The 12560-nt window shown below is 44.6% G+C and overlaps 1 protein-coding gene across 2 annotated transcripts in view; it reads left to right on the top strand.

Annotated features, from left to right (window-relative positions):
• LOC147627774 (uncharacterized) overlaps positions 1 to 10031 on the top strand; it is a 96835-nt gene extending 86804 nt beyond the window's left edge. Inside the window, exon 8 of one of the 2 annotated variants that reach the window (XM_086814737.1) lies at positions 7939 to 10031. In XM_086814737.1, the coding sequence (XP_086670863.1) occupies positions 7939 to 8052 (114 nt within the window). In that variant the 3' untranslated portion in view covers positions 8053 to 10031. The remainder of the gene's footprint in view (positions 1 to 7938) is intronic. The other variant, XM_086814739.1, reaches the window with a different exon arrangement.
• The last annotated feature ends 2529 nt before the right edge of the window (positions 10032 to 12560 follow it).

Genomic DNA, 12560 nt, shown 5'->3' with positions numbered 1-12560 from the left:
CATGACTTGGGGGGGACCACCCGGAGACTACGGGGGCAGAGCTCTCACCAAGGAAGCGGCATCCATCAGGGAAGTGATGGATCAGTCTGTGGAAGGAACCCGCATGGCGGCTCCTCCCAGGGTCACGGGCTGCTGGCGTTCAGTGGGAACACTCTTGAGAGGCTAGGGGGGGTGGAAGGGGGAGAGAGAGAAATGAAATGATATATTAACGTCTCTAAGAGGCCATAATGGCCTATGAGACCAAAACTGAGAGTACATCTGAAGTTGGTGTCTCATCAAAGAGAACAACTAAATGAGACTAAAAAGTACAATAAACTCGTTGTCTTACAGTTATAAAAATAGAATTGTAAGACTCCGAGAGAGAGAGAGAGAGAGAGAGAGAGAGAGAGAGAGAGAGAGAGAGGAGTGGAGGAGGCTCTGTAGTGGAGGATGAGGGAGAGGTTGAGGGTGAGGGTTGGAAGGAGGCAGGGGTGAAGAAGGGAGAGGATCCTGGGCAGGGAGAAAGACATCTACTCTTGATCGTGAGAGGGCACGTGTTGCTGGGGATACTCCTAAAAGTATACCTCATCCATCCATGTGGTTGTAATTCGTCTGCCAGCTCATCCTCTTCAGAGGAATCTTCCATAACCAGCTCTTTAAGCTCTGGTCCCACATATAGAAGTATGCATTGTGTTGTTATATGCAAATTCCACAAGCGGCAAATACTTCTTTGGTCGGCCACATAGCATTTAAGCTGATCTAAATTTGCAGCTTCACTTTGTCCATCCGTTTGAGGAGGATAAGCTAATGAAAAATTCAGCTTATTGCTCATATTGTCAAAAAGAGCTCTCCAAAAGAGACTCATCTTCCTCGGCTCTCTATCCCCCAGGCATTCCATGATGCTTAAACACCTGTGACATAACATATATAACTAAAGGTTTGTACTTCATTTTATCATCAATTAAATAAATCATCTTGAGTCGTGATCTCTCTAGTGTTTCCAATACTCTCTCTCTCTCTCTCTCTCTCTCTCTCTCTCTCTCTCTCTCTCTCTACAGTTGGCATTTCTCTCCCTCCACTTTGCAACCATGGCCTGTGCCTATGAGTCTCGTTAGCTTGGACTCACGGGTGAATCTTCGAGAGAAAGAATTCACTCTTTTTGCCATTAATCATAAGCTTATGTTTCCTCAATTCATCAAATACCACTTTCAAGTGCATCTTATGCTGTTTGTCGTTCTTCGAAAACACCAAAATGTCATCGAAAAAGACACTGGAAATGCTCTATGATTTTTGAAAATTTGGTCCATCATTCGGTTAAAGATAGCCGAAAGATTTGTGAGACCAAATGGCATAACCAAATACTCATAGAGACCAGAAGATGTGCGAAAGGTTGTGTTGTGTACATCTTGAGGCATCACTCTAACTTGATGGTAAGCACTCTTGAGATCAATGCGGCTAAAACATGGCGAATCATTCAATTTATCCAACATATCATTAATCCTCGAAATAGGAAACCGATTCTTGATGGTTATCTTATTAAGTGCGTGTAATCTAGGCACATGCGAAATGAACCATCCTTCTGCACAAGAAGAACGAGTGAACAAAATGGCGAAGAACTTGGTCGCACTAAACTCTTCTGTAAGAGTTTACCAACTTGCGTCATAATCTCCTCCTGTTGGCAAGCGCTCACATGATATGCCGGTCTGTTAAGAGGTGAACTACCTGGCACCAGATCAATACGATAATCCTCTGGCCCAAGGTCACTGCGACACGTTTCACTATCGAAACAAAATGATACTGAAACGATTTATTTTGGAACAAAACGTTTCAACACCAGGTAGGTGGACAATGAAACGTTGGACCGAAATAATCATATACATAAAATGTGAAGGTACTGGTCAATAGTTATAAGATGATATTAGCATATTTATCATCAGTAAACAAAGAAGACATACAAAAGAGAAGAGAAAAGAACAAATAGGATGAAAGAAGAAAAAAGAGAACTATAAAAGCTAAAAAGCACACAAAATCACAACCTTTTTTTCCACATGAAACGTTTCAACACTGAAATGTGAAATGAGCTTCAAAGCCACTGAAACGAGTTTTATGGTGACCATGCTCTGGCTGTAAAGGTGGCATTTCACTTGGCAATGCATCCCCAAATCTCTATACTCACTTACAAAATTGAGTTTATCACGAGTAAGAGAATCTACATGGACATTGCTATGTTCCACATCATCATGTACAAAAACCAAGTACAAAGAAACACTCTTTTTCATCGTTTTATTGATTTATACGTGAGATGCAATGGGGATAGTATCACCTCATTCACTTGCATCTATAAGATACTCTCGGCCTTTGAGTTTGTTAATCTTGTAGTTCTTGCGGAGTTCAAGGCGAGCATGCCATGGTTTGCCAGCAATACATCACATCCATTAAGAGGTGCAATGAGGAAGTTCTAATGTCAAGGTAATCCTAGATATGAATTCACATCCTTCTCAACAAAAGCTAAACATGCATATATTTCGGACCCCATGGCTCCCACTTCAATACAAGGCAGTATGCTTTGCATACTACTCTATCCTTGCGTACATGTCACGTATTGCCTTGCACATCGGGCACCATGCTCACATGCACTTTAGGCTCATCTACTTTCCTGAGTATACAGTCACTCCACTACATGTATGGCTTGGCATAATGTTTAGACCTTGGTATAAGATTTTGTAAGCTGTGTACAAAGTAATGAGTGGTGAATTTTCCCATCCATTGAGAGCAAATGGATGAGGCCTTTAGAAAGGTGCTCGGGTAGGAAACGTGTCTACATAATCTTGATGGAAGTCCTTCCTTCTAGAGTCTGTTCGCTCCTCCTGAGATAGAAATCTCTTTGCTGCTACCTTGTCAGTCATAGGGGGACTCTGAAATCTTGAAGTGACTCCCATGCACCATGCATTTGCGTGAGGCAAACATGTGTTTGCCTGAAAAGGTGGTCAGGTCTCGTATGTAGGAGAATATGGCTCCCCCCCCTTCTCTCTCTTCTTCTTTTCCTTTTTTTAAAATCCCCATGAGTGGATCCTTATGTAGTTGCAAGTTTTGACACCCTAGTCAAACTAAGGGCCCCAATAGGGAATGATCTTTTGTCAGTGCAAAGTTGGATGGGCTCTCTATGCATTTGTCTTGCAAGAGGGACCTTTGAATAGATTTCCCCTTTGCCCAGACTTAGCAATAATCACATGTGAAATCTTTCTTTCTTGAAATAGACTAACTTTTTGCTACAAAAAGAACTCTTAGACGAGAGTTAGGAAATGACATTTTTTCCATGAGCGGAACTTCTAGACTTTGCATCTTATTGGGTTGTTCACATGTCTACCCTCCCTTTTCTTTTTCTTTTTTTCAACTAGCCTTTGGCCCAAGATCCTCCCATAGTTACCAAATTTCACCACCCGTACATAGCCGCCCGTAGGCGCTTATTTATCCACCCATAGGTGATGCCACCGAGGAAGCACCAGGGGAGGTTTTGAACCCAAGTCCTCTTGGTCCTAGGCAAACACCTTCACCACTTGAGCTATCACCTCATTGGCTCCCTTTTCATGCCCGCTTGGTCTTGCTTTGGCTCCCAACTCCAATGACTATGTTATTTAAGTGCTGTTGCAGCCAACGGCTGATGGTTTTGGCTAGGATTTTGTAGTCTATCCCCAAGAGGGTGCAGGTCTCTAGTGGCGAATCTCCAATCCTTCCTTGGGGGTCAAGTGAATCAAACCCTTCGCCTGTCTCTCTAGCATAGATCCGGAAATCATGATCTCATTGAAGGTTGCCTAGAAGCCGCCCTCCATGGGCTCCCACTGATGAAGAAATAGGGAAACCGGAAGCCCATCCTCACCTCGGCACATGCCCCTAGGGAGCGGTTACAATGCCTCAGAAAGTTTCTTGGAAGAGAAGGGTGTTATCAAGATACTCCGGAGAGCTGGTGGGGCCACCTCACCTGTGTGCTGCCAGACCCTCTCTCTTACATCTTGTACCAGTGGGGAGTGAGGCTCTGCAATGCGGAGGGAACTAAAGAAAGCAGTGGCTCTGGTTCGAAACTGGGGCAAGCGGGAAACAATGGTGCCGTCCGATCCTCTAAGCCTCCGGATGCCATTCCTTCGGTGGTGAGGCCTTGTCCTCTCGAAGAAATCCCCTGTGCCTCTGTCTCTGGTCCGAGTCTAGAAAGACGTGTGGGCATGAAATGTATACTCCACTCTCCTCTCCTCTATGGAGTTGATCTCAGTGCGGGCCGTGGCCATCTGAGCATCAATCCAAGGGCTGTCTGGTGTGTGCTCCTGCAAGCACTCCAAGGAGGCTAGGCTCTGGCGGAGACTCCTGTCCTGCTTTCAAAACGCTACTAGCCTGGTTTAAGCTTCCTCCTGGAGAATGGTGCTGATCTCGCAGAGCCTAGTATTAGAGTCATCGCTGTTGTGCCCTCATGAAAAACTAAGTTCTTCCATAGCTCCTCAATCCTCCTGCAAATCTCTGGGTCCTATCAAGCTCTTGAGTATACGGAGGCTCTGCTGACTATCCTGTCACCATGGGTCCTCTAGAGAGAGAATGACGGGCAAATGGTTTGAAAAAGTAGTGCCGGCTAAAATACCTACGAAACTGCCTCATTCGCAGGGCCGCTCATCAACCTAATAAAATCTAAACGAGAGAGATTGGTGCCTGCGCTCCTCTTGTCAGATCTGGAGAATCTCACTCCCTTGGCTATGCCCAAACTCCGGGAGATTACAGGGGTCTTGTCCTTTGATGGTGAGGACAAGCTTCTCCCAAGCCGCAAGCTTTGCACCAGAAACGGTATCTTGGCTACCACCTAGTCTATCCTCCGTGGTCTCTAGCATATTAAAGTCGCCTCCCATACACCAGAAATCAGCCTGAGGGATGCCTTACCGAATCATGCTCCATAAGTCTGCTTGACCTGCCATGGAGTTAGGGGCGTAAATGTTGAGGAGGCCCACCCGGTCCTCCCCAAGTTTGATAATTACTCACTATGCCCTCCTTGGAACTATGGTGCCGGAGTCCTCCACCGCCGGAAGAAGTTGCTCGCTAACTGTGATACATACTCTGCCCTGGATCCTAGGTGAGATGAAGGCGGGTGACCAAACGGTATGGCTCCTGCCTTGCAAAATCTTCCCTCATTTGCGGATACGACCAGCTAACAAGTGATGCTTCTGAAGAAAGAGGATGCCAATAGAGCCTCCTACTAAGGCTCTTTGCATCTCCTCCCGAAGGACTCCCCGCCTAGAGCAGCATCGTGGGCCGCCCAATTCATGAATGTTCCAAGAGACCATCCGCATGAAGGGGTCTAGTGGGGTGAGATTTGTTGGAGCTGCATTCCACCCTGTGAGACTTGGACAAGGGTTTGGATGGCGAGTAGTCACAGTCTGTCCTGGTGCGCAGATGTCCGAGGTGTTCCTCGATCCTATGCTCCATGTGGGCCCACTCCACTCTGGCTTTGCTATATGCATAAATTGGGCTCCAATTATCACAATAGAGGCATCTGTAGGAGAGGGAAGGGGGATCGTGAGCAATACATGAAGGTAGACAAAAGGATAACCTCCAAACCCGAGCTCGCCATCCTAGTTCCCATGGCCCGATCCTTCAAGCTCCATGTGGGCCAAGGACCAAAGTTAGTTTCAATGTCTGTGATCTACAAGTCCCCCAGGTGATGAGAGAGCTGTATCATATGTCCATGAATAGGGGACAAGACAGACTCGGGACTCCACTCTTGCTCTACCACTACAATTAGTGGGAAGGAGAAGATCAAGATCACTGCTCCCGCTCTCAGGAGTGGCTGGTCTGGATCAATGAAAGAAGACATGGACTCGGAGAGGGGCTGAAGTTTTGCAAAAGCACCTGCATCCATTGGTAGGCATGTGAAGAAGCTGCAGTCCACATGCTGTCCCATGACTTGGGGGGGACCACCTGGAGACTACGGGGGGAGAGCTCTCACCAGGGAAGCAGCATCCATCAGAGAAGTGACGGATCGGTCTGCAGACGGAACCCGCATGGCAGCTCCTCCCAGGGTCACGGGCTGCTGGCATTCAGTGGGAACACTCTTGAGAGGCTAGGGGTGTGGAAGGGGGAGAGAGAGAGAGACAGAGGAGTGGAGGAGGCTCTGTAGTGGAGGATGAGGGAGAGGTTGAGGGTGAGGGTGAGGGTGGGAAGGAGGTGGGGGTGAAGAAGGGAGAGGATCCTGGGGAGGGAGGAAGAAGACATCTACTCCTGATCCTGAGAGGGCACGTGTTGCTGGGGGATCAGATTCTTCTCTGGGGGGGGCGGGGAGAGGCTCTGCAAAACCGAACCACTCTGTGGAACCAGTCTCCAAGATGGACCTGGCACCCGGACCCTCTTAGGGGGCAGGTGGGACCTCCACTCGAGAGGGGTGATCCTGAGATAAATGTTCAAAATAGTTCTTTGACACAATTGTTTCCACCTGGGTCCCATCGGATTGTCTCGCCGGGCGGCAACATGCTGCTCTGGCTGCGCGTCAATGCTGCCTCCACCCGGTTGTCTGCCACTTGCTCCCATTCTTGTCCTCAGGGGTAGGGTGGTGGTGCTCTCCTCGACTCTTGCTGGAGAGGGGAGGTGGCGCTGGGGCATTGAGTCTACCCTCTTCACTCTGTGGGTGAAAAGGGGTTGTACCGGCGTGCGGAGCTCGCGTAGACTGGTCTCCCGGAGCCATTGAAGAGAGATGATGTGCGATAGTGTTTCCGGAGAGGAAATGCTGATGTGAAGTGAAGGGATGCCAGCCACACGTGCCAGGATCGAGGCTGCTGTCGCTGGAGATTCCAACACTTGCCCTATCATTCTCCCAATGAGGGGGAGTGCCAAAAGGTAGTCCTTCCTAAGGCCTAGAAAACAGACTGTGACCAGGAATCCAGATACTCCAGCAGGGCTGGAGGCAGGATGAAAACCGTGCTGACACCAACGTGCGAGTGTACACAATGCAACAGGGCTCAGCTAAAGCATGCGGTCCAAAGCTGCTGGGGTGTCAAACTGCACTTGGTAGTAGCCACACCCTAGGGTATGGATATCTATGATCTTGCCCGGCTTGCCAAGAAACCTGGCTTGGAGCAAGTGGCTGGGCGCTGGGCGGCTACCTACAAGCTTGCAAGCAAATGTTGAGGCTACTTTTGATGCTAGGAGCTGGAGTTCCGCTTCGTACAAAAGGCAGGGTGTGGCGTCCTCGGTCGGGGATGGCGGAGCGGCTGCCATTGAGTCCTCCTGAAGAGTGAAGACCAAAGGAAGCCGACACCAGCCAAAAGACCAAAGGAGCGCAAAAACCTGCCAAGTAGAAGTGCGAATGGGGAGGCAGTGAGTTTTTTGCTATTCTCTTCTCTTCTCTACAACCCTAACATAAAGATAAGAGTAGATACTATAGGGAAAGTACTCTTCTTTTATAACATACAAATGGTTGGTCCATAGTGTGAATCTGACTACGTGAGCTAGCACTATAACTATGCCATAACCCTAGTGTGAGGGCAAAAGGACGAAAGGACCAAAAGTACGAGAGATCAGAGCAAAACCACATAGCATGAAATATGTGAGTGAATATATATATAATGGTGAGTGCAAATATGTACAAGAGCCCTTTGATGTTAGATCTGAAAAAATCTCATACCAAAGAAGTTGCTTTTGTCAACTAGTCAGACTTTCTAGGTTGTCTTAGATGGATACTCCATTAACCTTCTTCTCAGAATGTAGGGTTAGTGTGTAAGTTTATTCATCAAGTTTTAAAGCAGTTTATTCATCAAGTTTTAAAGCATAAGCAGGTAATTTTTGCTTTTTTCTTTGTGATTTGTCACTTCAACAAATTAACTTTGTCAGCATCGGTTCAGAATAATAGCTCCCGTAAGCTTGATATTTATATGGTGAAAGAGTTTGCTTGTTATTAAATACTGAGTAAGTATTATTTTATGTTTTTGTCAGATTCTGCATGATAGCCCTGAAAGATCAGAAACCTCAAGTCAAGCAGAAGACTCCAATTTTAGAAAGGGTGCAGGTGATATTGATAGAGTGACGGTATTCTCAGACAGGCTTTAGAAGTGCACAATTTCAAGTAACACATTGTTGTCGTCATTTTCTAATATTAACCTTGGTTTTAAAAAGGCTTTGAACATGTACCCTTGTTGTTCGAAGACCAATAAAAATATGAAGTATTCATTTAATCAAATGTAGTCTCAAGAAAATATTATGAACTCAGTCTTGCAGAGAGCTTGTTGACCTTCATAGCTAGTTTTGACAGGAGCTCTTGAACAAGTCCATGGTTGTGATGGTGGCCCTACACATGTTTGGAGGCACAAAAAAGGCAGTGACAGTGTGTGTCATGTACACCCTACAGCAAATCTACCGTGCACCTCCAGAAGTAGCAGAAGATAGTTCGTTACTTAAAAGTCAAATGCCATAGAGGTATTCTAGAGAGGTGAAGAGGTTGGGTTGGCTTTCATGCAAATGTTTTTGAGCTACTCCATGGCAGCAGAGATAGCTGTGATTCGTCTGGTGCATGGGTTATCCCCTGGATTCGCCCCTATAACCATAACTACTTGATTAATCACAATAAGTATCAAAACTTAGCTTGTTATATTCAAGCAATGTATGTGGTTTCTGTCATGCATCACACCAAGAAGATCTGGCTCTTTGCTTGAGCTACCAAGGCATTTCTCAAGATGAATAAGACGCGTAATGTATTGATTCTCATAGCACCAAGGACTCCATGGCATTCCAATTGACAATTAGGATTGAGGAGGGCCTTACCATGAATTCTCATCACATGCCATAGGGGTAGATTTTGAAGCTGCTGGCAAAGGCAGAGAGACCCCGAGATGTGCAGCCGTTGCCCTCTTCACATACTGGATAATTTGAGAACAACTATGCAGGAGAAAGTGGAGAAATAAAAGAATGTAGTGATAAGAGGTCCTCAGAAAGCGAGGAGACTCCAGCTTCTCTCAATGGTGGAAAGTATTCATTTCCTCTTGCTGATTTTGTGGTGTATATGACACCACCCACGTGGGAAGAAGAATGAGGGCGGAAAAGCAAGAGGAATGGTATGCACTCTGCTTGAAAGACTCCATTATTTTTTAGTCTAGTTGTGTTTATTTGCAGGGCATTGGCAAGAATTGCACGTCAAAAGAGCAAGAAGCTCCATGAAGCACAAGAAAGTACTGGCTTCACAAGGGGTTGAAATGGTGCCTATGGAGTGTGTTTTATTGGAGCACTCGATAGAAGTGCATTGTTGATAGCCATGATTAGCCATGGTACATGTACAAGAGTACAATATATATCCAATTGTGGAGAATGTACATTATGCACTCACTTTGGCAACCTTGTATACGAAGGCGGAGTAGCATGTATGGGGGAAACCCTTACAAGAGAGCATGTAAACAGTTGAATTTGATGCTACAAACACTGCATTGGATATGCATTACTGGAGGTGGCAGAGCTTTATGTGGCTGAATGTTACATTTGGCATCATGAATTTAATTATTACAACAGCTCTCCACTAGATTGATAAGACAGTTTTGCATATCTCTGCAGACGTATCTTTCAGTGCTAGGGGTTGATGTAATGATCATGGAAGATCTTATTACCCATGTTAGGAAGATGCAAATAAGGGATAGTCGGAAGGATGGTTTTGGTCCATTTTTTAGACATGAAATGGATATCGACATGAAGTGATAGCGATGCAAGTAAAATGTGACGAGGGCATGCTCTTATCCAAATGGTGGGCACTATACACATACTTATTATCAATAGCATGCGGCACAACAGAGTCAACTTGCATGATAGAGAGGGGGCGGAAAGCATTGTTGCCTATGCTCTTATCCATGTTGTTGTAATTGACCCTCTCACCATCAAATACAACACCTCACTTCCGATTGGACTGAAAAGAAGGCATGTAATTATGCTAGAACAATCTTCTCATTGGTTCAGAGTGCATATTCAGAAGGGTCATTATAACACAAGGAGTTGTGCTACAAGATGCTATCTTATCTACTCCTAACAAATGCTTTGCAACAAGCACACGTCATGCTTAGCTGGATGTCTTTTTCCTATGCGATCTATGGATCGACCGTGAATGCCAAAAACATGGCCATGGTCATTCAGAAGTGTAAGATAGTATATTCTCGCTCTCCATGACGGGCTAAAAGTGCAAACAATTTATAACCATACAAGATGTAAAAATCAAGACTTTTGGGCTAAGGTTCCACCACTCAATCGTGGTGATGGATTCGTAGAGAAGAAGGTCGTACACCAAGCCTTACATGTGAGACACAAGGCTGGTTCACGATTGGGAAGCCAATCCTTCTCATTGAGTTTAACCAAAGTAAAAGACCCTAAATCAAACCAAGGGAAGGGAGGCTAATTCACCCTTCAAGTAAAGGGAAGGGAAACTTAATCAAACTTAGGGAAGGAAGGCTGATTCAAACCAAGGAAAGGGAGGCTAATTCACGCATCAAATCAAGGGAAGAACTTAATCTAGGCTTGATGGCAAACACATTGCACAAGATTTTAGCATCAAGCACCTAGGGAAAAAGAAGGCATCTTGAACTTTGATGTGCTCAACTATGCCACGAAGCTTAAGTCCATGTGGAGGCAAAGCATATAGTCCTTTCATAGTGGGCTTTCTTCCCTAGTTGATATCTTGGAAGTGTTAAAGGTGCTTGCTAATGGAAAGACTTCTAGTAGATATGTCTCCCAAATGCTAGAATAGCTAGGAGAGGAAGCACATATTTGGATAACTTTTAGTTGTGCTCTAGTAGAAAAACTGGGTAAAAGAAGTTTTAAAGTACATAATAGGAATCAGCTCGCAGATTGCATGACCATAGTAGTGGTTAAAACTTTTTAGTGCCATTGTGGAAAAATCAACTTTAGAATTGGGCTTAAAGAATGAGAAAGAGAGCATTTGGACAAACATGCCTTAAACTAAATTTGGAGAAAGCCAGTGTAATGACGAGAAACTATTTTGTTATTTTGATAAAAGAAAAAATGTTACTACCCTCCATTATTTTGTGGACAAAAGTTTTCTCAATGACAAGGAAATGTGGAAAGGAAAAGGTTGGGGTGTGGCAATGTTGCAAAGCAATAGTTGGTCCAACTCTCTATGAGGAGGTTAGATATAGGCTTATGATATAAGGAACACCAAAACACTCTTTTAATGAGTTGGGGTTAAGCAAGTATGACGCACTCTTACTCTATTTGGGCCACGCATGTATGAGTTAGAAACAACGATTATGGCCTTTGCAAAGGAGGAAGGTATCAATGTATCTACACTCCATAGAATGCACTTTTGTCACTCATGCATGCATATGATGTGTCCCTCTTTGGATTCATCCTAGAGGATTCTTTGTCCTCATGCAATCAATTCATGTTGTTTTATATACTCAATTAGTGTAGTGACATACATGCTCATAACGTAGGCTTGATGAATGTTTGATTAGTTGCTATGCATTTGAGAAAAAAAAGTGATCATGTATGTATTTGTCTTTGGCATCTTTAATCATATTTATAATGCCTTGGTCATGAGGGGTCATGATATATGGAGTAAAGGTGTGGGTACAACGCATTGTGAAGAACACTAGCAACGATATTGAAAAAATACACATATTTAAGAAGACATAATGAAGTAAAGATTAATAAACTACTCTATCATGTTAGAAATTGGGAGGCAATCTATGCATTGGAAAATATGGTAAACATCAACCTTAACCATTGGGCAACTTACACAAGATTGTGCAATCACCTTGGTTTAGAGTAGGTCCCATCATCTCGGGTTTAGAAAGGTGATACAAGAGAGAGGAGATTGACATAAATTCCCCCACAACCTCGATTATGCGATCATCTTGATTCATTATAGATCCCATTATTTGGGTTTGGATTTGACTCAGGGGAATTGCATGGCAAGAGTCTTTGCATATGGAGGAGCTAGAGATTGTGGAGAATAGGTAGTCCCAAGTAGTCCTTATTTTCTTGCCCTATACATATATCATACACAAGTTCCCATAGGTTTTGGAGCGTTTTCTTCTTCTTTGGAGAATGTGCTCATCAACCAACATGTAAAAGGGGTATGGTGTGTCAAATGAGCTCTCCACCTCTTCTTACTATGGGTATGGTGTGTCAAATGAGCTCTCCACCTCTTCTTACTATGGGTTCTTCCTTTGCTCAAGTGTTCAATCAAGGAAACATGCCCAAGTATCTCCTAGATGAGTCATGAAATTGGGCCTGTGATTTGGGAGAGTTCAAACAACACCTTCTCTAACCATGCTCCCGTACTTCTTCACCTTGGAGACTATTAGTAACCAGACGAGTAGACAACTAGATGCTTGAATTGTTGCGTCTAGGACCGTGATGTTAGACAACAAGCAGCAAAAGAAATGTAGGAGACCTCCCTCGTGGTGATGTTGCCTAAAGTGCTAGACAAGGACATGAAGGAGATCATCTTGTGCCGTCATCTTGCTTACATATGACCACTACCCTTCCATTGCATGATCGCTAAGTCGCCTTGTAGGTGTTCCTAATGTCCCCAAAGGATGTGGATGATTATACTCTAATGA

The sequence above is a fragment of the Cibotium barometz genome, chromosome 20 (genome assembly GCF_041138505.1).
Source record: "Cibotium barometz isolate CiBa-2024 chromosome 20, ASM4113850v1, whole genome shotgun sequence".
Classification (NCBI taxonomy): domain Eukaryota; kingdom Viridiplantae; phylum Streptophyta; class Polypodiopsida; order Cyatheales; family Cibotiaceae; genus Cibotium; species Cibotium barometz.
Note: the sequence above shows the minus strand (reverse complement) of the source record. Positions and strands in the feature narration are given on the sequence as shown.